At 33.3% G+C, this 25039-nt stretch overlaps 1 protein-coding gene and 1 long non-coding RNA gene across 2 annotated transcripts; one reads left to right on the forward strand and one right to left on the reverse strand.

Moving 5' to 3' along the window:
• Positions 1-1045: 1045 nt before the first annotated feature.
• LOC125645538 (ADP-ribosylation factor 6) lies at positions 1046-19368 on the reverse strand. Its single transcript, XM_048871124.2, has 5 exons — positions 19149-19368; positions 13899-14003; positions 13083-13186; positions 6028-6226; positions 1046-3524 (listed from the first exon to the last, which is right to left on the reverse strand). The coding sequence occupies exons 2-5, from the start codon at positions 13978-13980 to the stop codon at positions 3382-3384; spliced, it is 528 nt and encodes a 175-aa protein (XP_048727081.1). The 5' UTR covers positions 13981-14003; positions 19149-19368; the 3' UTR covers positions 1046-3381.
• Positions 19369-22279: 2911 nt separating this feature from the next.
• On the forward strand, positions 22280-23083 carry LOC130046884 (uncharacterized). Its single transcript, XR_008795936.1, has 2 exons — positions 22280-22389; positions 23001-23083. It is a non-coding gene; the product is annotated as an uncharacterized LOC130046884 (long non-coding RNA).
• Positions 23084-25039: the final 1956 nt, after the last annotated feature.

The following is a 25039-nucleotide window of genomic DNA, read 5'->3' on the forward strand; positions in this document are numbered from 1 at the left end:
AGTAAAAGGACCATAACTAAATGAAAAATCAACAGACCGAGACGAAATTCAAGCTTGATCTGTAACTTGTGATGGCAAAGCAATGCACCAAATATCAAATGAATATATGCAAGTACAACCAAAACAAGTCTGGAAAACTGATAATTCATGCTACATGTATTTTTCCAAGTCCAATGGCCATAACTTATTGAAAAATCAATGGACCGAGACGAAATTCGAACTTGATCTTCAACTTGTGATGGGAAAGCAATGTACCAAAGATCAAATGAATATCTACAAGCACAACCAAAAAGTCTGGAAAACTGATAATTCATGCGATTTTTCTAAGTCCAAGGGCCATAACTAAGTGAAAAATCAACGGACCAAGATGAAATTCGAACTTGATCTGTAACTTGTTATGGCAAAGCAACATACCAAATATAAAATAAATATCTGCAAGAACAGAGAAAAAAAGTGCGGAAAACTGGACTGACTGCAAACCTAAAGTCACCTTCGACTTTGTCGGTAGGGGACTAATAAGGGAATTTCACCCCAGGGTTGCAAAAAAAGCGGTACCCCCCCCCCCCCCCCCCCCCGAGACTGTGCCATGACAGGATTTAACTTTTGTTTCCAAACCTGTCTTATCCATAACCCCATTTCTTCTGGCATTGCAACTCCCTGTTCTTGCATTTGACACCATGTCCCCAAGCATATTCATTTGTGACATAACCTTTCATTTTACCACAATTCAAATCTAATCTTTGCATAATTCAAAAGTTATGGTCAAAGTCAAAGTTGCAGACCAAGAAACCAAAAAGATTACTCCTTCACCCTTCCAATTTCATGAGGGTATGAAAATCAGAACTCTTTTACATAGCTGTTCTCTCTGAAAGAGTTTCGTTCTGCATTTCAAAAACCTCCCTTTTCTCCATTCAAATGCATGGTCACAGGTGTTGTCCTTCAACCACAGCACTACTAAACACTCCCAACTTCAATGTTAAAGTAGCCATGAAATATATCACATATGAAAAACGTGTTTATTGCTGCCCAAATTAAAAGACTTAAGCAGAGTAACAATATTTTATTGTCTGGTATAAAATCATCAACATCTGCAGCAAATGAACCACTTCCAGACAATCTTGCACTAAATAGCAGTAATTTTAAAACAAAATATTTAGAGGAGTGAACAGGAAAACAGTTTCATATACATAGTACACAGTATGATGGTTAAGGTCAATACTTCCAGACAAAATATACAATCATTCACCAAACGGAATACAAAATATCATGTTCACATTAATCTGAAGAGAAAAACTACGAATCTCAAGTTTTACAACTGTTATTCACAATGCTTTTTTGCATATAGTAGAGAAGTTGGTACAATCTACCCTAAATTTTTAAACCACTCAGTCATTAACTACATCTTTTCAAAATTTGTAGACTTATATGCACAACAGTCGTTCATTGATGCAGCAAAAAAATTACAAAACCAACCTAATCTTTCCCCAAATCATATATAGATTAAGATTTTTATTCTCTGCTGCAATTTATGAAATATTCCAAATTACTGATAAGTTTGGTAATTCACCTTAATTAATATTGCACAACAGAGAGCTACAATAACATTATTAAATTTTCCCACTCCTTTTCACCGTCAATACGAAACACTGTATACAAAGAGGGACAACTCCAATATATATTAAAACTCCAGAGACTTCCCCTTAATGGTTTACTTTAACGTGTAAAATATATTTGATGTTCAATAGAGCCAATTACAAAACTAACAATTTACATAATACATGTACATGCAGCCTCGATACAACGGTACAAACATACAGATATACCCACCTGGAGAAAATCTGCAAACTATCAACCCCCTTTATCTCTTGTGATTTTATACAATATAAGAGCATTCAGTGGCCCTAAACTCTATGAAATAAGCAAAGCTAGATCTTTGTACACGTTTCGGACTTATCTGATAATGAGACTTGGCTAAGTCCTGAAGCCTAACAGTTACTAGTACTTAACATATATCAAATGAAAATAATGCAAAGCAAATTCAATCTGTTGCTTGGAATGTGCAATGTATTCTAATTCATAATTTCATACATACATCTCAATACCATAATATATTCAATGTTTGATATTGAATCTAATAAGAGGAAAATTTATATGCAACCTGTACTTAAAATTTTCCTGTCTTTAAGTTTCCGAGTTCTAACTGTGGCACATTAATAATACCTGCACATGTATATATACTCATTTAAAATAAACTGTTACTCTGTGATCAGGTTTTCACATATGTGCCAGGAATTGGTAATTCCCCAATTTTTGCATATTAATGCAATGTACAGAAAAACAATTTTTACAGATGATATTAATAACATTCATACAATTTGTAATAAGGACAAGCAAATATAATACATATACCGCAAAAATCTCTCATTAATAAGCTGATTACAAATATAAAAGCAGAGTATAAAAAAAAAAGAAAAAGAAAAAACCTGACTACATGTGACTAATTAAAGCAATATATTAATTTTACATTTTCATACTGGAAAAAATCTGTAAAATATCAAAGCACCAAGAACAGTGATGGAAAGTGGGGAGAGAAAAAGAAGGGCAAAAGGCAAATGTAATTCGTCATTAAATAAAAGAGTTTCTACTGTTCAAATTCAAACAGCAGATCCATTTTCAATGTTGACTGATCATTAAAAGAAGTAAACAAATACACAAATAAAAAAAATTCTACACAGGTAAAATTTTCAGACGTAAAATATACATCATTCATACAATCATTTACAGTGGTGTAAGTTGGTAATCCATTTATCAACAATTGACTTGTCAGTACAGAGCACCAATGAAATTCAAATGCAGCAAAACAGTTGATATCAATTAAATAAATCCCAATTAATCAAGTATCTAACCCTAATCTGTTTTATATTTTTGGTGTGTGAACAAATTCCGGATTCCTTCATGAATTAAAGTGCTGCATATCTCGTGGTAAAATCAGTTACATCAAATTACATCAGTATAAATGAACACATATATGTATACATATATATCCTATGATGAAAATTAACAGCAGACTACTCAGCAATCAGAATGAAGAAAAATAAACATAGACAAAGAATGGACCTATAAGGCTGGAAGCTGGTTTATTTGCAGATCTGTGTTGAAACTTGAAGAAACCTACATGCCTTTGATCATTGAAAATTCTTTCGTTCCTTCCACGGTACCTTTTTCATGCTGTCCTTTTAAGTCAAGGGGGGCCAGGGGTCTGCTGACTTTTTCTGATTAAGTATTTGTCTTTCCAGCAGATTTCAACACTGCCACAGATGTTCAAAGTGAATCATTTTATGTATACACAGGTTAAACAATGACTTAAGCATAATCAGCAGGTCAAGATTTGTGGTTCGATGTTAGCCAGGTCAGCCCTTCATAGAGTCCATCTCCTGAAGTAGCACATGCTGGTTGTACATACCAGTTTCTGTCTCTAAGTCTAGTTAAACTTAATTTCTCCTGAATTTCATGTGGTTTCATTGCTGCCAAAGAAAGAGAAAATTAATTTTTATAAGAGATTAAATCAACATGCATTAAAATATCTAATTGCTTGTTTAATGTTAACAATGACCTTTCGCATCACAAGACATTTCATTTATCCCTTGACAAAACAATGTAAAAATTTTCATTTCCTCACAACCTTTAAAGTCTTAACCATGGTAAGATGACCTACAACTATGTCATGATACAACATACAAAATATTAATTCTCTAGTTTTAAATTACTGTAGAACCAGTTCCTCTTGCCCATGATGAGAAACATTTGGGGTGTGCGTGTGTGCTAAATAGCAGTAACATATTAATGCTAATCATAATTTGTCTAACTCTGATAGTAATTATCTTTTAAATATCTTACAATGTCATAAAGCATAGGAAACTTTGTCAAACTTTACGAACTTAAAATACCAAATTTGTAGCATTGAGAGATGTAAATCATGCTGAAATACTTGTTACAGGAACCTATTAAAATAATAGATACCAGTTATGACCATAAAAAATTTCAAGTTCAAGGAATTCACATAGAAAATAAATTCATAGTTATGGTCTATTACATGTATATAAACAATTTCTGAGTTTCCCAATAGTTATTTCTCTTTGTGAACTCTTATGCACAGTGAGATGCAAAGTATGTTTTCGTATTCACACAGTGGGTACAAATGCTCATCGCTGCGTTCATATATTGCCTAAAGGATGACGTCATGCAACCGGATGAACTGCAGGGACACACAAATTTAGTAAATTTAAGAGTATTCAAAAATAAAATAGCTAAAACAGAAATCGATAATCATCATCTTTCCTTGATAAAAGTATCACTTGTGTAGAAGAGGAAATAAATAGTAGTTTCATATCTAATTTAATGGCATAATTCAAACAAACTATTCCTGATATGGTCTGTTTAATGCATACTAGGCTGATATAAACAACATTTACGATTTCACATTTACCTTGCCAATCTATACTATATATAATATATATATACATACATATTGTACCCACCCAAGCTTTCAACAGAATATTTAACATACCTCCATCACAAAAGAGCTGATCTCTCGGAAATTGTGCAATGAGTAGACAAATAAAAGAATATACAACTATCCATATTTCATACATCAATTAAGCCTCAGGATGTATTGAAATGCAAACAGTGGAAAATCTCCAAACATTCATAATTTGACCTATATCATATTACATTTATCATGATGATTACCAATTCTATATACTGGAATTTCACTTATTTATGTTTTGTATTTAAAATCAGTCCAAATTTTCCTTCAACGTCATTCCAATCTCAATGAAAAATATACAGTGTTCAAAATTGGTTTAAGACTTGGTATAGACCACAGGTCTATGCCAAAACAAAATGACATAGACCTCATCGAATTGGCATATACCGCAACATTGAACAACAAAAAAATAACACAAATTTAAAACATTGTTATTTACTTCTAATGTACTTAGAAAGCATATTTTCTTTCCATAACAATGTACTCCTTTCAGCATGTTCATCATAACGTTTATCAGACGTCGACTTTTGGGATAACTCTATTGCTTTAAACCTAGAAAATCGGCATAGACAATTTGGTCTATCCCAATTACAATTGGCATAGACTGGTATCATTTGACATAGACTCGGTCTATGGTTAATTTCAAACACTGAATTTAAGTACTTACATAACCTTTTCCTGACAGATAAAAAGTTTTCCTCATTCGGCATACTCAAGTGTGTTTGGTAGGAGGAGATATAAATGTGTTTTAATCTTTTGTGGATCTGATGACCTGCTTATATATTTCTTAAGGAAACTAATAGAAACGCCAAAGTATTGATACAACAGTCAAGCATATTCATGACATCTTCTTGTGCTGTGTCACAGCAGGTGTGGTGCAATAAAAATCCCTCCCTGCTCAATAGCCATTAGTGCCGAGCATGGGCCTTAATTTTGAAGCCCTTCACTGGCAGGGTTAAACAATATTCAATCAATCAATTTTAATGATGATTTGCTGCACCAAGACATATGAAATTTATGTTATAATAATTAGACTTCGGGGATGTGACTGAATTCCTCAGAAATCAGAGGAAAACTGGTCAAAAAGGGAGGAAAACACCTCACCCTACCTGGAAAAATGTAATTTTCTGCCACTTTAGATCAAATCCAGAGTGTTTCATTTGTTTGAAAATTGAGCAAATCAAAGGATTTTCTCTGAAAAGAGGAAAAATCATACCCATGAGACTTTCAACATCTGATGGAAAGTCCTGGGCAACTTAACTTGCTAAAAGCATAAAACTAGTCAGATGAGGTATTCACACATTCGCTTTTGCAGAGAATACCTTGAATGTCAAAGTATTTTGTCGACAATGAAGATATTTGTGTCTATAGACAACTCCCACTGTTTGCAGGAGTAACAGAGGTCTTTAAAACGTGCACCTGTCACTGTTGTCATGAACAAAACATAACAGCACTTCTGCTATTTAGCATTTTCCACTTACAATCAGGTAAATCTTGCTTATTGGCAAACACCAGGATGATGGCATCACGCATCTCCCTGTCGTTAATTATGCGATGCAGTTCTTGTCGTGCTTCATCAATTCTGTCACGGTCAGCACTGTCCACTACAAAGATGAGGCCCTGTGTGCCTGTGTAATAGTGTCGCCAGAGAGGGCGGATCTTGTCCTGTCCCCCAACATCCTGTAAACAATCAATAATGGATCAGCAAAACTGTTCTCAAACTAAAAAATTGTTTGTGCACAGTGTCACTTGTTCAGATTAGTATTTACTTAAATTATACTGCCCGAATACATTTCATCCGATAGGGCTTGGAACTTACACATCACTCAGTTGAATGAATTTCCATCTCGCTAAACATTTCAAAATAATGAAAAATGAAATGAAATTTTTCAAACTTGCTTGAGTCTGATCTTTCAAGTTTCATACTTGGTACATGAAATGTTCATCTCATTTTTGATAACATATTAACTTGCACATCATACCAAAGGGTTAATTTAACTAAAATTTACCCCGTCTTATCCTTCCTAGAAATCTAAGCTTGGACCCAGACAATAATCATGTTCAGACATCAGAGTATCTATTTCATCTGTTGTTCCAATTTGGAATCACTTTTTAGAAATAAACCCATGTGTATGCTAAATGCTGATCAAGAAAATAGTTGTAAAGATTAAACAATGCATCATTTTGTTATAAAGCCTGCTTTCTCAAACTAGCGAAAGATAAGGATGTAATTCAATCTTCTATCTCTACTGTATTTAATAAAGGTAATCTATATTAGTTTACTGTCACACCCACATCTTCTGACATAGACCATCACCTGAACTTTATCACATGATCTCAGCAGGCCTCCTAGCAATATTTAACTTCTTTTTCATTAAACTTTAGAAGCTGGGCTATTCAATAAATTGATATTAATATCTTATTTCCATACACACAAATGACGATACATGATGTCTTTAAATAAACCTGTTTAGTGAATTGCACTGATTGCTTTTACACGGAAATATATCTGCTGGTATACTTTCACCACAAATCATACAACTTTTAGAAGTAGTCCATACTCATCAACAATGTCTTAAACATGCCCCTCGAGTCACATTTTCTAGATATATCACAAAGAATGAGAATATTGCAACCATAGGAAAACAATTACCTTAGTCACCTTATCATTAACTTACTTGTGCAGTAAGAACCCTGCCCCTAAAGTCCAACCCGACAGTAACATGAGTAAGAGATGAATGGAATTCCTTTTCACAAATATCTTGGAGAGACAAACACACAAAAAACAACTTTCAAGTCAACAAAAACCTAACCAAACAAAACAAAAAAAATCAACCAAAATTAAGAAATTTGATATGGATGAAAAATGGAGGATATGTATAACAATATTTTGAAATTGAAAACTTTCAAATTTACTTCATTTAGTCGAAAAATGCAGTTTTAGTAGAAAGCAATCTGAAAAAAATTTAAAGCCCCTATTGGGCTCAAACCCGCGATCCACAGTTCAGTAGTAGACATGCTTACCTACTGAGCTACTCAGCTAGGTGATGGTATTTTAATTGAATAGGCAAATATTATTGATATCTATATTTTCATTCATGTTTTAAAAGGAAGTCAACCATTATGACGATGTAGAGTACCTCCTTTAAAAAAAAACCTACCACAACCCAAAAACAAAAAGTTAACATTTGAACAACAAAACCCTATTTCTTGCTCAATTATTATTTTTAAGAAAAAACTTTGAATAACTGAAATTGCCATTCAAATTAGTATGTAATGGTTATGGGGGGAGGGGGTTGTTTTCATTTATTCATAGTCAGGAGTACTTTGTCTACAACCAATTCACAGCTCTTCATGTACATGCATTTAAAGAGAATCCTTAACATACAAAACATCACTTCTTTATTTTAATCATCATTCTACAAATTACTGACAGTGCTTTTTAAAAGTATGTAATCTTTTAAGCTAAATGCTAATGTGGAATAATGTAGAACAGAGAAAATGTATTATGACCTATCATTTACCCCGGACATGCAATGAAATGATGGCATGCTATAAATATGTAACCGACACTTGTACAGTTACAGGCTTCATATAGAAGAACATGAAATAGTTCCTTAAAGAACACATCACATATTTTAAAACTTTTTCAGCAAAATTAATTCATTTCATGCCTGAAACTACTTTACATGTGTTTTAATTAAATGAAACAATTTGCGTAGTTTTCGAGTTTGAAAGTGATGGAATTCAAATCTTGTGATATGTACATTTACTTCGATATTTTACGCGCCATTATGTGTGACGTTATATGTGACCTCGAGCGAGAAGGTTTCAAAACAGTTGTTAGCAATTTCATAAACAGATTAGATTTAATGGACAAGAGCCAATTATCACATTAACGGCTTATGAATAACACAGCATTTGGGTGTTTTGGGCTGTTTAAGGGTGTACTAGCTATCAGTATAAAGGATTTAGACTGAGGTTTTTTCAATTTTCGAAGGAAGATATGAGGGAAAAGACGTGGATATTTTTTTTGTCGGCGCAAGGACTTTGGCAAAAAAAAACAAACCCATGTACTATTTCAAAAAAGCATTTGACAGAGACTTAGATAAACTGCGAGCAAATGGTTCTATCGAAGATAAGCACTGTTACATGTAGGTCTATACAGCATATGCTTCAAATTCAATACACACTCGCACCAACTGACCCTCACCTTGTAATAACATATAGGCATAATTTCTACCAACTGGTAGATCTACAAATTTTTTAAAGATAATTGAACTTTCAATCATGAATAATGAAATATTGTATTTCCTAACTTTGAATTGAATTATAATGCTTCCTTTTCTTTAATGATTGCATAACAATACTTCAGGGCTGTCACTGTTCTTTTTGGTACAGGGTCTGGGTCCCATTAGATTGGGAAAATTATTGATGTTTTGGGTCAAATTGGGAAATTTTACTTTTCGGACCTTGTCGAAAATGCACAAGAAGTTATAAGTAAAAACGAAAGTAACACAATTTATTTTTTTTTATACACACAAGTAACAGTTTGTGATATTAGGAATTTCTAGATAAGTAAATTGGAAATTTTGGGGGGTTTTCCTCATTGGGAAGCGTCCGTTTATCGGACCCAATTTAATGAGATTGATGGCTCTACTTGCAGTGTATACGTTATAAACGCCGTGCTCTCACTTCCTAATGTGTAAATTTTAAAAAATAATGATATTAAAATAAAATTGCTTGATTGAAATAAAGTATTGTGATTTCGACTATAAATTTGATCATTTTTATTTTTAAATTATTTTTTTGAAATGCATCCGTAACAGTAGGCCTCGAATGTCGTCAATTCAATTTCATATCGTATCATTATTTATCTAATCCAAAAATAAATTTAATTATAAATGCACTGTTTATTTTAAAAAAACCCAACAACAATGCTAATTACAGATATTATCAATTAGTGTTTAGACGACAATCCCATGCAAACATTTACTCTGCAATTACTCGCTATTTGTATGTTCTGGTGGCTAAAACTGAATTTGTCAATATCGAAATAAATGTTGTCCATGGTGAATAAATTAGGCCCCTAAAACTCAAATTTTAAAAAATATCTAACACTACTCTCACAATGAGCTGATCGACGAAGGTCGCATATGATGTCACCATACCCCGTGACTACCCAACTAATTAAACTTTTTGAAATTGGAGCTTAGATTTAATTAAGTCCGTATTGTGGTTAATTATCGCAATATTTCGGCTAACAAACTATTAGAATTAATTACTATAAGCATAAGGAAAACAAAATGCAAATAATTTTGTATATTTTGAAAACAAGAGATGTGTCCTTTAAATGTCAGAGTAATTGTCACTGCATAAAGGAATACTGTCAATTCAATCAATCAACAGGAAATACTGCTCCATATTATACATTACTTTGCTCTAAAGTGCTGCATTTCCTATTGTGTTGCTGGGAGTTGAAGAAACATGAATCATAATGCAGGAAAATAATGTATGCATTCATGCAATTTACACAAATGGTGTAAAATTTGGCATATATACATATATATTCTTTAAAATTTAATTATTTATATGCGTCAATAGAATTTGTGATTAATTTATAGAATTTTCCTTTCATTGACATCCAAGATCAGGACCACTTTTTTTTCAAATAAATAGTGAAACCATTGTTTGGGTGATTAACCATAAGAAAAGAAATATGAAAAGACACCCAGTATGTTCCTGAACTTCAGAATCAATCCTTGGAACATAGGACACAATTACCACTACCAGTGCTGAAAGTCATCCCCAAACTCCAACTTATATTAAACACATGTACATATTAATATGAAAGGGCTATAGTTAATAACACAACTTGAATTTAATTATGAATGGGAACATTTTTAGCAGGAAATGCACAAAAAATGTGTCTCTTATTCAATTGATTTCAAACTATAATGCTTGTATTTTCCCTCTACAATGAAAACAATTCTCTCTGAAATGCATAAATGTACACAATGTAAAATGGATTTCAAAGTCTGATGAAATGCTTTCTTGAAAACCTTTCTGTTTATTTGTGCAATTGTTTTTATTGACTATTTGGTATAGCATTGGGTATTCTATAGGATGGAAATGATGACTATTCTTTATTCATTTAAACATAATTATTTTTGTTAAAAACAAATGTTTCCCAGGTCCCAAAATTGAAAGTGCTCCAAATTACACACCCTCCCCTTATTGAACTGCAAGGTATACATATGTAAGGAGGAGAAAGCATGAGCTGGAACATAGACATTATGAACTGTACTTTGTGCATGGAGGAAATAGATGGAGAAAACATTCAACATGGATGTGACCAATATCATCGTTGTATATAAAAATAATGACTGTTAATATGCTGAAGTACTAGTAGGAAAGTGAACATATCCTTGTACACACAAACGGAAAACAAGAGGCCCATGGGCAACATTGCTCACCTGAGTCATCTTGGCCCATATTTAAAGATTTTCCATATATATATTCGCATGTAAAACTTTGATCCCCTATTGTGGCCTCACTCTACCCTCGGGGGCCATGATGTTAACAAACTTGAATCAGCATTATGCCAGGAAGCTGTCAAGTAACTTGTAAACTTTTCTGGCCCAGAGGTTCTTGGGAAGATTTTAAAAAGAATTTCCCTATATATTTGTATGTAAAACTTTCATCCTATATTGTGGTTCCAACCTACCTCTGGGGGCCGTGGTTTAAAAAAAAAAATCCCACTTGAATCTGCACCATGTCAGGAAGCTTTCGTGTAAATTTCATCTGTTCTGGCCCAGTGGTTCTTGAGAAGATTTTTAAATGACCCTACCCTATTTTTGTTAATATCTACCCTTTAAAGGTGGCATGGCCCTTTATTTGAACAAACTTGAAAGCCCTTCACCCAAGGATGCTTTTTGCCAAGTTTGGTTGAAATTGGCCTAATGGTTCTGGAAAAGTAGTCGAAAATGTGAAAAGTTTAAAGACAGACGGACAATAGGTGATCAGAAAGGTAACTTCAGCTTTCAGCTCAGGTGAGCTAAAAAATAGGGGTGAAACGATACAGTACCTTCTCGATTCGATTCTCGATACTTTAGTCTCGATTCGATGATTTTCGATTTGATACAATAGCACGTAACAAATTCTTTATAATGCTTAGATTTTTTTTATGTTTATTGTATTTATTGCTCTCTGCAAATAAATTCTACATAACATAAAAGCATTTAACATAAAGCAACACTCTTATCATTTGTCCTAAAGCCGAACTGTCACCATACCCAGGATTTATACATTGGGAGTGCACTTTTCAACCCGACGGTGTCCATTTTGGTACAGCAAAGTTTACTCGTACATTGATTGGGCAATTTTCAATTCCATTGGCCAATCAGAAACCGTGTTATCAAAAGCAATGTATGCTATGATTCTAGAACCGTATCGAACCAAAAAGACCCGGAATAAACCGAACATCGAATCGAGACCTCTACATCGCGATTCGGCCCCATCGCGATGCATCATTTCACCCCTTCTAAAAAACACTTCTCTTTATTAGACCCCTGGGGTCAATGTGAACATCATTAAAGATAACAGATAATGAAGTATTGTACAAAATTTAAAGGCTATCCGATAAGCAATGTCAGAGCAAAAGTTTTCACAAGCTATTTTAAACCCTCCAACCCTCTTAGATCTAATATAACTTTAAGGATAACAATTGAATCCTCCTGTCCCAGCAATATAAACATCTGCAAATGGCACTAAAGCATTGTACAAAGTTTCAACTCTATTGGATAAGCCATGTAGAAGTGTTCACAAGGTATTTTACATCCTCCACCCCTCCTAGATTCACTATAACCTTTTTAGGAAATTAATTGGATCCTCAGGTCAAGACATTATGCACATCTGCAAATGGCAATGAAGCATTGTACAAAGTTTCAAGTCTATTGGATGAGCCATACAGGAGGAGAAGTTGTGACAGACGGACAGGAAGTACATAAACATCTCCCCCTGGAAGAGGGGAAACATAAAATGCAAACACGAGGAGTCCATAAATAAAATTCACACACACACACACACACACACACATATATATATATATATATATATAGATAATAGTTACTTATATATATATATACACACACACAAATACATCCCATTACACCTCTACAAATACAAACAGCAAATTCATTGACTCATAGCTTTATAAATATTGTACATGTTATCTGCATTCAGGGTGTGTGAGCTTTTTCTTTCACCAGGAAAAGTTATTAGAGGCATTACACTTTAACTGAGTCATACTCTAAAAAAAAAAAAACACCACACAGTGACACACAGACTTGTAATTAAATACTGTACAGTATTACTAAGACTGTCACATTATCAATGTAACTCATTTCATCTCTAAAAGTAATAGTGCACCCCAAGTTATGCAATGATGGATAATACGATTTCTTGAAAACTATTTACAAGCCCACATTTTCCGGTACTTCGTATCATTCCACCATTTAAATCACTCTGTACTTACCCAAACACTGAACTTAACATTTTTATAGGTGACAGTCTCCACATTAAATCCAACAGTTGGAATAGTGGTCACAGATTGGCCCAACTTCAGTTTATAAAGAATAGCTAGTCTGCGTTAAGGACATGGGCAAGTGATTTGTGTTTTTTCTAAAGCATTCTTTTTCAAGTACAAACAATTAAATATACAGATGAGATCCTCATTTCTGCAACATTCAGTAAATTTTTACAACACTTACTAGTCAAATACTTAGACACTTGCATCATACTTAGCAATGAAGTTATGTCAGAACTGCTACTTATAAACCATGTTGGCCCCTTGGCAAGAGGAGAAAGGTTTGTAAGTTTTCAGATAAACAATGTCCTTATGCAACATTCTTTAAACAGCAAACTTCAAAATGAATGCTTTTCTACCTTCTCTCAACTTCATATTATTTTCATTACTTCAATTTGACATCAAAAACTACCACCTGCTTTAGAAATGCTACCTTTGGGCTTTGGGGTCAATATTCTTTAGAAGAATAATTATCTCAAACTTCAAAGGAACATTACATGGTAGACTGTCATTAAACTAGGTCAATTCATTGACAATGAATAACCACTTTCCATAATTTGTGATATAAATTGAATAATGTATCAACAGTCAGCCACTTATTTCCAATTAGTGATGCACATCTAAAACTTTTAGGCTTTACTTGCTTTCTTGTGTATGTTATGTTGATCATTCTGATTATAAAACAGTCTCCATCATTTTTCATTTGTACCTGTCTAAGCAGAATACAAATGCTATGATGTACATTTATGCATGCACAAAGGATACTGGTTTTCCCTGCAGCATCTAGCCCCAACATCAAAATTCTCATCTCCTTGTTCCCAAATATCTTTGAAAGTAGCTTCCCCATTTTGTTTCAACAGAATTTGGCACCTGAAAGTAGAAGCAGCATTAATATCACAAATAAATATCACTAAACGTTCCACAGATGTTAAGATAATAATTACCACATAAATGTTTTAGCTGTGAGGCATTAAAAGCTCTCACATTTGTACATGGAGTACATTTTGAAGTGATGCCTCACAGACCATGATAATTATGCTATTGTACATGTTCTCACACATGCAGATGTAAAACAATGGAAATCATAGGATTATAAATAGTTCTTGCTTTAAACAACAATATTCATTTCAGATTTGCCATATATATTCACTTATATACTTCACGTATTTCCTATCCCATTGATTAATTGGAGAATCAAGATTTACTAAGAAAAGGCTATCCAAGTTGGATTAGTCTTTACATCTAGTATATATACAGAGTACCTTGTACAAATACACCTGCATGTATTTCATCATGTATATAAATAGAATATGATTGTCATACCCCAATATCACAGTATGTGCTATGCATCGAAACTTGATCAATAACAAACAAAAGTTGAATAGGGTTATATTGCATCTTCTGTAGCATTACATGTTCTGTCATATTTAAATAAAGAAATATCGTGTGCATTATACAATGTAATAACTAAACAATCTGATTAAAATCAGATCTTCGATCTGCTCCTCTTTCTTTATCTTGTCGCTACATGAGGTGTAGCGACAAGAAAAAAAAAAAAAGATGAAGAAAGAGGAGCGGATCGAGGATCTGATTTCAATCAGATTGATATTTATAGGAATCAAGCAAGTGTTAACTAATTTTGCACATTAATCAAATAACAATTTTCCAGGAACATGTGAAGATTGTAACATGCTTGTACAGTGTACATTAATGTACACAAAAGTGTACAGTAGTAACCCACACAAAGATCTGACTATTTCAGTTCTGACTATTTCAGTCGTGTGGTAATTTTACCTCTTTTAGTTTAGATATGTAGACACAGTATATACACAAGACCTTTTGTAATAATCTACAACAAATACTCGCAGTCAAAATAAAAGAGTCTTGCTAATATTTGGTGAAATAACAAAACAAAATTTCTACTCAAAGTTCTTCATCAGTAGTAACTGTAACTAATTTACTCTCAAGAGAGCACCATGTACTTGCTATCGATAGATACATATTCAAAAATCACTTATAGGGTTACAATTACATTGCTTATTTCATGTATTTTCAACAAAGACATCTCTTGGTAGAGAAACACGGGAATTAACTATTGGCCTGCTGTCTATTGATTTGTTGCATGATGATGACCAAGTCTTGAGGCATGTTAATGAGAGTAGTTACATAGGAGTACCTAACCTTCATTTAAAATAGATTCTGAATCTGCATTAAAAAAAACCCTCAGTATTTGAAAGAAAAAGTTAAGTTAATATTGGTATGTGTGTATGGAACAAACCCCCACCCCTTCCTCTATCAACCATTATCTCTCTCTTTGATAGCAGCTAATTAAATGATTTCAATGTGTGATCAATGCCATTGTTCATGCTATGGGGTAGGAGGTATTGTATCCGCCAAAATTATTTTTATGAAATAAATCTGTGTACTTTCCACATCAGGACTCTTTCAAGTTTAATTGGCTTGAAAAATATCAGTATGATTTAATTAATTTTCACTGTGTTACATTTCCAATCCACATTACTTTTAAAGAACATGTATTCTGGAGGAACATATTGTAAAGGAAATTTTTATAAATAAATCTAACACACAACTTCAAAATATCTTTGCTTGGCAACACAGAAAATAGACCAACATTTTAAAAAAAAACTTCTTTTCACCCTCTCCCCACACCAAATGAAAAAAAAAAGCCCAAACTAAAAAACCACTTACAGAACAATTGTTTTTAACATTCTGGAATCATCTCATCCCACTGACACCCGTTTTAATTTTACATCTGCAACTACTTGATCATTAAAATGCTTACCTAGTAACTTATATAAGACCATATAATAAGAAGCATCTTGGTGACCGACACTAAATTTAAAATGACGTCAATGTTAAAACAAGGAATGAGTGTAACCCAGATGCAGTTTACCAAATAATGTCTAGGTGTTGAGTGATTGGCTAAAATCAAGAGTAATATTATTGGTAATAAAAAGAAATATTACAAAAGTTTGAATTAATTGTTGCGATGAAAAATTACCGCATAAAATTAAGAAATGATTTAAGAAATTACCATGGTAGGGATGCGTTTGAAATGAAGGACGTAATTCACTGCAGATTGTTATGTGTTGTAAAAAAGCAAAAATATGACCAATAAAAGCAAGAGGACCCTATATATAATTTTTGTCATTTTCTATTAGTGACCTCTCAGAAGTTAGTGGTTATTTGTCTAAAATTAATAAAGTTAATTAGTGAGAAGGTCAAAGGTTAGTATTGAAGTTCATGAGAAATGAATTGGTACTCTTTTCCCACAAGCCACATGCCAGCAAAACAATGCTGTGCTCAATAAATTTTGAAAGTTTAGCATTAAAATATTTCTTGAAAAAAATATCCCTACTACCCATCTACCAATATTTTAAATGCAGGGTCAAGAGAGGTCAAGGAAACTTTTTTTTAAAGGTGGTCTTACCTAATGTTTCAATGCATACACATATTTCACATACATAAATTGTATATTTTCATCGATGGAAAACTTTCCTTACTCTAGAGTAAAAGATTAAAGAATGACCGCTCACCGATCATACATTTAGAATACTAACTGGATATAAAAAAATGTTTAAATCCTTCGAGACACGCTATCCATGTTTCTGACCCGTTAAACAGTCCTGAATTAAAGTGGTATTTAATATTGACTTCTAATGCAGTGTTTTCCCTAAGAACCGGCCGCCGGCCAAATTGACCGTTTCAAACGATTTTCTGGCCGGTTCAAATATAAAAAATCAAAAAATAATATGTTGTCAATTTCAGTGATGTTGATTTACACGATCGATCTTTGCAAAGAATGTATGCGGTAGCAATTGGTTGGCTATAAATATCTTTCATATTTCTTCCTTGTTTATGTTTTTATCGAGAGCTTTTTGAAACGGCGATTTTGATTGGACGATATTTTAAACTCTCACCTTGCGCGTGAGAAGCACATGGCAGTGAAAAATAATGAAGCGTCGAACGAATACATTACATGATTTCTTCCAGTCAAAACATCGCAAAGGTGTAACACCACTGTGACTAACTTGTCTGAGGTAAAAATGTTCAACCCTTTGGTATATATTTAAAAATGTAGGTTAAAAAGTGGCATATGAACAAGGGTCATTTTGCCCCCTGAAATGCCTCAGAATGCAGGATTTTGCGTCTAATTTTCCAAACTTTCCATACCCCCCCCCCCCCCCCTGGCCTGTTACAATTCTAAATGGGCCTGTTCAAATGAAATGAATGGAAAACACTGCTAATGTGGCTGGATTATATGACATTATTTGCATCAATATTATTAAAATCCTATTTAAGCCATCAATTCCAAGTAGTGTTCTATCTAAAGCTGTTTAGCATGACGAAGCGCAATGCCCTTTTTCTGTTGAAAATATCGATTTCGCCCTAAAAACATTATCGCCATGCCTCATTTTCTTTTTGGAAAAACGAAATCTTAAAAATGCACACATTCGGGTATTGCAGCTGGGTATTCTGGGATACGTAAACAAGAATGCCCGGCCATTAAGGTGCTCTCAAAATCTGAAAATCATGGTAACATGATTTTTGAGATAAAAATTGTGTGCCCATTTTTTCTTGTCAAGATAAAACACTACCATGTACAAATTTTATAATAAAATAAAACAACTACTTCTTGTATGGAAGCGGAGTTTGCAGCCCTTTTTCATTTCAAAAACATGAAAAAACTCAAACTTAAACTTCTCTACATGATGCTCATTTTTCACATTTTAAGTGAACATTACAAATTTAAATGTGGCCTGAAAATGTCAAAAACAATGTATATTGGTAGAAAATCAGGATAATAGCATCTTACTAGGTTTTGCACATAATTTTTGCCCTTCATGCAAATGATTGTCACTTGAGACTACTGGTTACACAATTTTACAGACTTAATTTATGGAAATGTCCACTAGTGTAAAGACAGAAGACATTTTCTTGCGTCACTAAGCAGTGCAGCTCTGTGTCAATCAGTGTATAATTCACGTGGTTATGGAAATGAATTCGGATTAATATAGAATAGTTATTTTTTTTATACATATGTCGATATGTTTAAGAGATTGTTAAGGATGACTGTAATTGTTAATTTTGCATAGATAATAAGTGAATGCTGTTTATATATATATATATATCTTTACCAATTGTACTTACAATGGACGTTCAATTTCAGAACGTAATAATTCTAAACTTTAGGGTTTCTCTATTTGGTTTTGACATGATCAGTATAAATGTAGACCAACAGAATATACATATGATATACACATACTTCTGTAAAGTATACGTACATCATAGTAAATGAATTTCGTCCAAACACAATACATTATATTTTCTGTGTCGTTGGTTACCTTGTGTTTTAATAGCCAAATAAAGATATACGGATTTTTCGCTAGAAAGTCATCAAGTTTTCCCTCAAAATGATAGGTACATACCAGATTTATTCAATGACTTCGCCCTGTCTGATTTAATAGCAATAGTGAAAAACAGATTCTATGACATGTAAAATTTCTACCAAATTCCATTTACTGCAATATTGAGATGTCTATTTTAGGCCTATGTACTTACTTGGCAGATGATCTTTCTCAATAGGTCTAATGATTTTTATTCGTTTGAAGTAAGCTAGAGTTAATCTGCAAACTGTTATCAGATATTGTGAAATAACTTGTTTAATAGAAATATCTTAAATCATTTACCATATGGATGCTGAGCACCACTTACAGTGCCAGGCCAATAATGTTATCTCTGATTTTTGACAGGACCTTCACTAAACAGGAAACTTTAAAACCTGCTCAACAGGCTGTGATCTCGAGGTGAAGGGAACGAAGGACATGGAATCCGTTTAATACACTGTACTTAGTCAATGTAACTTGTGGTATCTGCTTTACTATACACCCATCCGATATTAAAATCTAGTTAGATGTATAACTAGTCGTTTTTATAACACAAGACATGTACTGTTAGGGGCGGTGTGAAAAATAATAAAACTGGCACACCTACCTAGCATATAAACAGACTGGTTTTTGGCCAACTGAACGATCCGAGTTGGTTTAATATACACTAAGTTAATTTAACAGTACTTATGCTGCTACGATAAACTAATTTTGACATTTATATTGAACTACAAGTCGTCAAAATCCCTTGTATTTTACATCTTGTGTCCTCAATCCTCGGCATCTTGGAACCTATGCGGTGACCTCAACCGATTCCGCAATATGGCGGACAAAATAGTCCATATATTTTTATAAATAGTTGTAAAAATAAGTATTGAAATAGCATACTATAAGACAAATCAATTTCTTATATCAAAATTTGAATAACACACGAAAAAAATTCAATTGAGGGCATCTTGTTTAAATATGTGTCGGAATGCGGATTAATTTTGAATCTCGCGTTATGACGACATTACATGAGACTTATGCTCCAACAGTTAAAATTCGCGCGCACTTTGAAAGCCAAAGGCCTATCCTATCCCCTCGCTACCCAAATATTGTATGCTATAAAAATAACCAATCTAATTAAAATTAGATCCTATGATTCGCTCATCTACTATCGCTACACATTTTAATCGCCCTTTTTTTTTTTCAATCGCAATGATATCTCCTTACATGATTTTTACTCTAAATTAAAATGTGAAAACCTCCATGTGAAATTCTGTAAATTTATTCTAGGTCTTCATAGAAAAAGCTCAAACTTTGCAACACTATCCGAACTTGGCAGGTTTCCACTGCATTTTGATGTAGTGAAAAATATAATAAAATGTGTAAACAGATTAGAAAATCTGGATACTTCTTTTCCTCTACTATGCATACATGCAAAGTAAGCATAATGCTTGTACAGGGCCGTAAATTAACCTTCAATTTGGAGGAGGCAGGAAATTAGGCGGGGGTCTGGACGCTGAGCACATTTTGTGCACACTGAACACGTTTCGTGCAAAATCCTTGATTCTAGGGCCTTCTAAGATGTTACTTGACTAACTCATTCTAAAAGAAAGATTTGGAATGCTTTTTAAGGGAGGTATCATGTTCTTAGTTATTGGAAACAACATAAATTCTAATGAACTTTAAATTTTAATTTTTTTTTTTTGGCTCAAAAGTTGGAGGAGGCAGCTGCCTCCTCCGCCTCCATGTAATTTACGGCCCTGTTGTACATTAAAATCGCAATCATGGTATGGTGTGGTACAAAAGTTATTTGGAATTAGAAACAATCATATTGCAATCAATAACCTATCAATTTTTAAAAAAAACAAGAGGTACTGTGAGCAATGCTCACTAAGAATACCCCCCGCTTACCCCAATCTCCCAAAGGGTGTTGGTAATAGGTAAAACTTCAGTATTAATATGTTTTACGGCGTGACCGTGTTTGAGGGCGAAGCAAACAAATGTTGGCATTAGTAGCAATATCCAAAACAGAACAAAAACAACCCGGAGTTAGCACGAGGACGGAGCTGTATCAAAGCATCCTAATTTTGGATATTTGATCCGCCTATATATTGAACGCGACGTCATATTCAGCGTCGTTATTTAGCAAATTTACAAACATAGCGTCTGAACCACAACAACAAACATGGCGTGAATGGTGGAGTGATTATATATGATTAAGAAAATAAGATTTACATGCTTTTACGAATTTTATGTAACATCTCAGAACGACGTGAACTAGGGTAAACGAGATTCAAAATGGAGAAATACATGTCCACGCGATAGTATTCGAATCGACGCCATTAGTACCAAAATTTTCAAGTTCCATAGGTATGGTTTAATTTTTCATTGTTTTCCTATATTTTCCTTTTAAACATGTATATACGTGTTACCTATAGGGAGAGCTCCGCTCTCACGGCCCTTCGGGCCGTGAGAGGGCTTCGCCCTCTATGATCCAAAAGGTATCTAGGAACACAGCATCTCCATGCGATGAAAAAAGCCATTAAAGAATTTAAATGGAAACCATATTGCTACTTCGATGTCCAGTGCGCGTGACCTTTGACCTTTTGACCCCAAAATTGATAGGGAACATCTTCATCCCATGGGTAGTCGGAGTCCATATGTATGAAATGGTGACTGTAGGTGGAAAGGATATCGCTTTAGAGCTCGGAAACCATATTGCTACTTCAATGTCCAGTGCGCTTGACCTTTGACCTTTTGACCCCAAAATCGATAGGGAACATCTTCATCCCATGGGTAGTCCATATATATGATATGGTGACGGTAGGTGGAAAGGATAATGCTTTAGAGCCCGGAAACCATTGCGTCTACAGACGGACGGACGGACAGATAGACGGACAACCCGATTCCAGTATAACCCCCCCCACACACACACACACACACACACAACTTGTTGCGGGGGGTATAAAAATGTAAGGAATTGTTATGCCATCATTATTTGAAAGAATGGGGATATATCAGAAGTTTACAATATGGAAAGCTTGAAACTTATCACTCAAAGCCAATAAAAGCGTGCAATCGATGTCGCCGGCACTTTATTAGAAAATAAGCTATATCAAATCATATATTTTGTGTGCTATACATTCATGGACCCATAGCCTCCCTAGGCATGGTATACTTTTTATTTCCCCTTTACTTATAAACTTGGTAGGAAGCCTAGACACCCTAATTTTTTTAACATACGTGACTGTCGCCGACTCAATTTTTAAAATTGAACAAGCAAATATAAAAATCTGAGAGCGTGTTTTTTTAATTTTCTTTGGGTTTATATCATTTGTATTTCCTAAATTTTCATTCAATAAAAGTTTAACACCTTTTGCATATGATTTTAAGCAGTGGTGTATATATTACTGCATGTCGCCAGATTATATTATGTGATCATAGGGTCAATTAAACACCCAATGTAGGAACAAAAGTTTTCGTATTATCTTTGTTTTTTTAAATCTATTTTGGCGCTAAAATATTCAAAAACTTTGGGAAAATATTCATCAAGCGATATTTGGATGTGGCATTGAGAAGAAGTCATCATTATTCTCAAAATTTTGCATTTCGATTTTAGAAATGTAACATACGATACAATAATTTTTTTATGAAAACGTATTTGCAGAGCAAATGTTAACATTCGTGATGTAACATTCGTTACCGAGAAATTAATTAAAGGGAATGATAGAACAATTTCCCGCTATTTTTGCTCTCTGTCTGCATGATGTGGTATACGACATGAACGTCTACTATGAACATTTGAGTTTGAAAGTCAATACGTGTTAAACTTTGAGAATTAGGATTAATTTTCTCTTACGGTAAGTACTGTTACAACAACTGCAATGTTTGGTATACAATATTGATTAAGCAGATGGAATGTTTTGGTCTGAATTTGTTCTTCTGATATCAAAGAATGTATATCGTATTCCAAATATCTCGAAATTCCGCTGGTGTAAGAATTACATTGAGTAGAACGCTGGTAAGATACGTTACTCAAAGTAACGTATGCTACTTAATGAAATGCTTGATTAGACATCAAATATTGAACTACATATTGACAAAATATCATCTTTAATGATATGTTTGTTGAATATCAACTATGTTATGAAGAAACAAATGTGTTATTGTTCCCGTATTCACTAGCATATACAGATATCCTCTGCAAGAAATACAGGCCATGTTTTTTCTCTGCCACTGTCCTATTTATGATACATGTAACTATGCAACTCTACATTTATCAATTTGCTAGAATTCAGCATCTTTTCATAATATATCTTAGAAATGAAGGGATTAATCTCTGATGATTGTTCTATGCAATCTTATAGATAAATCATTAAAAAATATTTTATCTGAGTGTAACGTATGTTACCAGAAATTCCGTTACGTAATATTATTCTACTTGTTTTTAATTTTTTATTTATTTTTTCAGAAATGGCGCTTGTGAGAGCAGAAGTACAGAATAACTACCATGAAAAAAAAATGCATTAAAACATAAGAACAACCATGAAAAAATGTTTTAGAAATAATATTATATGCTCCCCTTGTGGCAATACTGAAAAGGTAGAATGTCTGTATAGACAGTGAAAATAAAGGTTTAACTACCGGTCAAAGGCTACCATAATTATACATGTAAGTTTTGTCTCTCAAAATACTTATAAGCAACTGGTCATTTGAGTAATTTTGTATGACCTTTGACCTTGTGACTTGAAATCCAATGGGGGTCATCTATTCATGAGGGGGTACCAGTGTTTCAAGTTTGATGTCTATCAAGGAAAGACTTCTCAAAGGACAATAGCGTATGTCCAGAGTAGTTTAACCGTTGTCCTTTTGACCTCAAAATCAATAAGGGACATCTACATGTATGTCTTAAGGTTCACGTTAAATATTCATTCATAACACCGCGTGGTGGATTATACTGACAGTTTCTATGGAAAGGTATTCCAAAATAAGCAACAAAAACATAAGATTCGGTATACATTTAATCAAAATGTTGGGAAATTAAACATTTTCTTTATATTATCAATGTAAACAGATTGTTAGAAATGGGTAAATATGTTTCTTTCCATTTTTTGAATGGAAATGATGTGTTTATAGTAATGAAAGGAAAAATAAGAAACATACGTTACTTTCATTGTTTATTATAACAAAGAGCAATCCAGGTTTCAAAACATGTGTCTGTTATTTCTATAAGAATCATGAGCATTTATATAGCGAAATATCAATCTTTTACTTTTGCTTTAATCACACATTTATTGCAAATTAACAAATTCAGAAGAAAAGACACATTTGGTAAAAAATTTTGCTTGTCTACGTTATATTTCTATTAAAATTGGTATTTCCATTGAATTAAGTGATGTCGTTATGATTTTGCAACATCAATCGTAAAGAATAACTGATGATGACATCGTTTTGGTATAATATTTTCATGGATGTACTGTTGTGTAAATGTTGAAACATACGTTACATAATTATAGCGCTTCTTCATTTACATACAAAAAAGCTATCGTTCTTTTTCTATTGCTAGTCTTTTGTTTTCATGTTTCATACATATTGAACTGTTCGAGAATATTTGTTAATCAATTTTATCTGCTGCCATTTCAAAGATATTGAAAGTGATATCTAGTCGTTTATTTTGCGCTCTTAAAATCTTATTGCTGACTTTTACAACAGATAATTTCTTGTGTTGATTAAATATTTTCTTTGAAAACCTGTATTTATTGTCTTTCGCAAATTAGAAAAATATATGCTCAGTCAATTCCAATACAAGTTATGGAATAATACATGGAAAATTAATGTTTATCTTACATATTATCATGTCAAGGACTCAGTAACGAAGGTTACATGTGAGAAACATCTCCAAAAATATACCATACTTTGACCTACTGTAAAAAATAATCTGTCATACTTAACTTGAAACAATTTGAGGTGAGTGTTCAACAGATATTTACCATTAATAAAGGCATGTTACCATATATATTTTGAATGGTCGATAAACCATGATTTTGAAACCCTCAATTGCACGCTTTTATTGACTTTGGGTGTTATGTTAAATTTAAAACTAATTTTGTTTTTGAAAACTACTTACCACTCTTACCACCTGCACAACGTAAAGCACTTGCAAGATTACGTACATTAGCGCACAATTTACCAGTAGAACGAGGTCGTTATATTCAGGAATCCCTAGACATTTAAGATTTTGTACAAAGTGTTCTTCTTGTAAAATTGGTGGTGAAATTCATCTAAGTTTTTAATGTTCAACTTATAACTCACTCAGGCAGAACATGTATAAAATTATAAAACAACAATATGAACATTTTTCCAGTCTTGACAACATGAATAGATTAATATGGTTACTCAATTGTGAAAATACTGATGTACTTGTAGCCCTTTGCGATTTGATTAAAGAAGCAATATAAAATGAAGCATACATGTGAAAGTTCAAACCAATATGTTTATACATAATTATGC

The sequence above is a fragment of the Ostrea edulis genome, chromosome 6 (genome assembly GCF_947568905.1).
Source record: "Ostrea edulis chromosome 6, xbOstEdul1.1, whole genome shotgun sequence".
NCBI lineage: Eukaryota > Metazoa > Mollusca > Bivalvia > Ostreida > Ostreidae > Ostrea > Ostrea edulis.

Bases quoted from the DNA above. Each gene is read 5' to 3' on its own strand.
- LOC125645538 (XM_048871124.2), bottom strand. From the start codon at position 13,980: ATGGGGAAGCTACTTTCAAAGATATTTGGGAACAAGGAGATGAGAATT. The intron at 6,227-13,082 runs GTAAGTACAGAG...GATTGTTTACAG, and splicing joins ATGTTAAGTTCAGTGTTTGG to GATGTTGGGGGACAGGACAA. The intron at 3,525-6,027 runs GTAAGTGGAAAA...TTTCTTTGGCAG, and splicing joins TAAGCAAGATTTACCTGATT to CAATGAAACCACATGAAATT.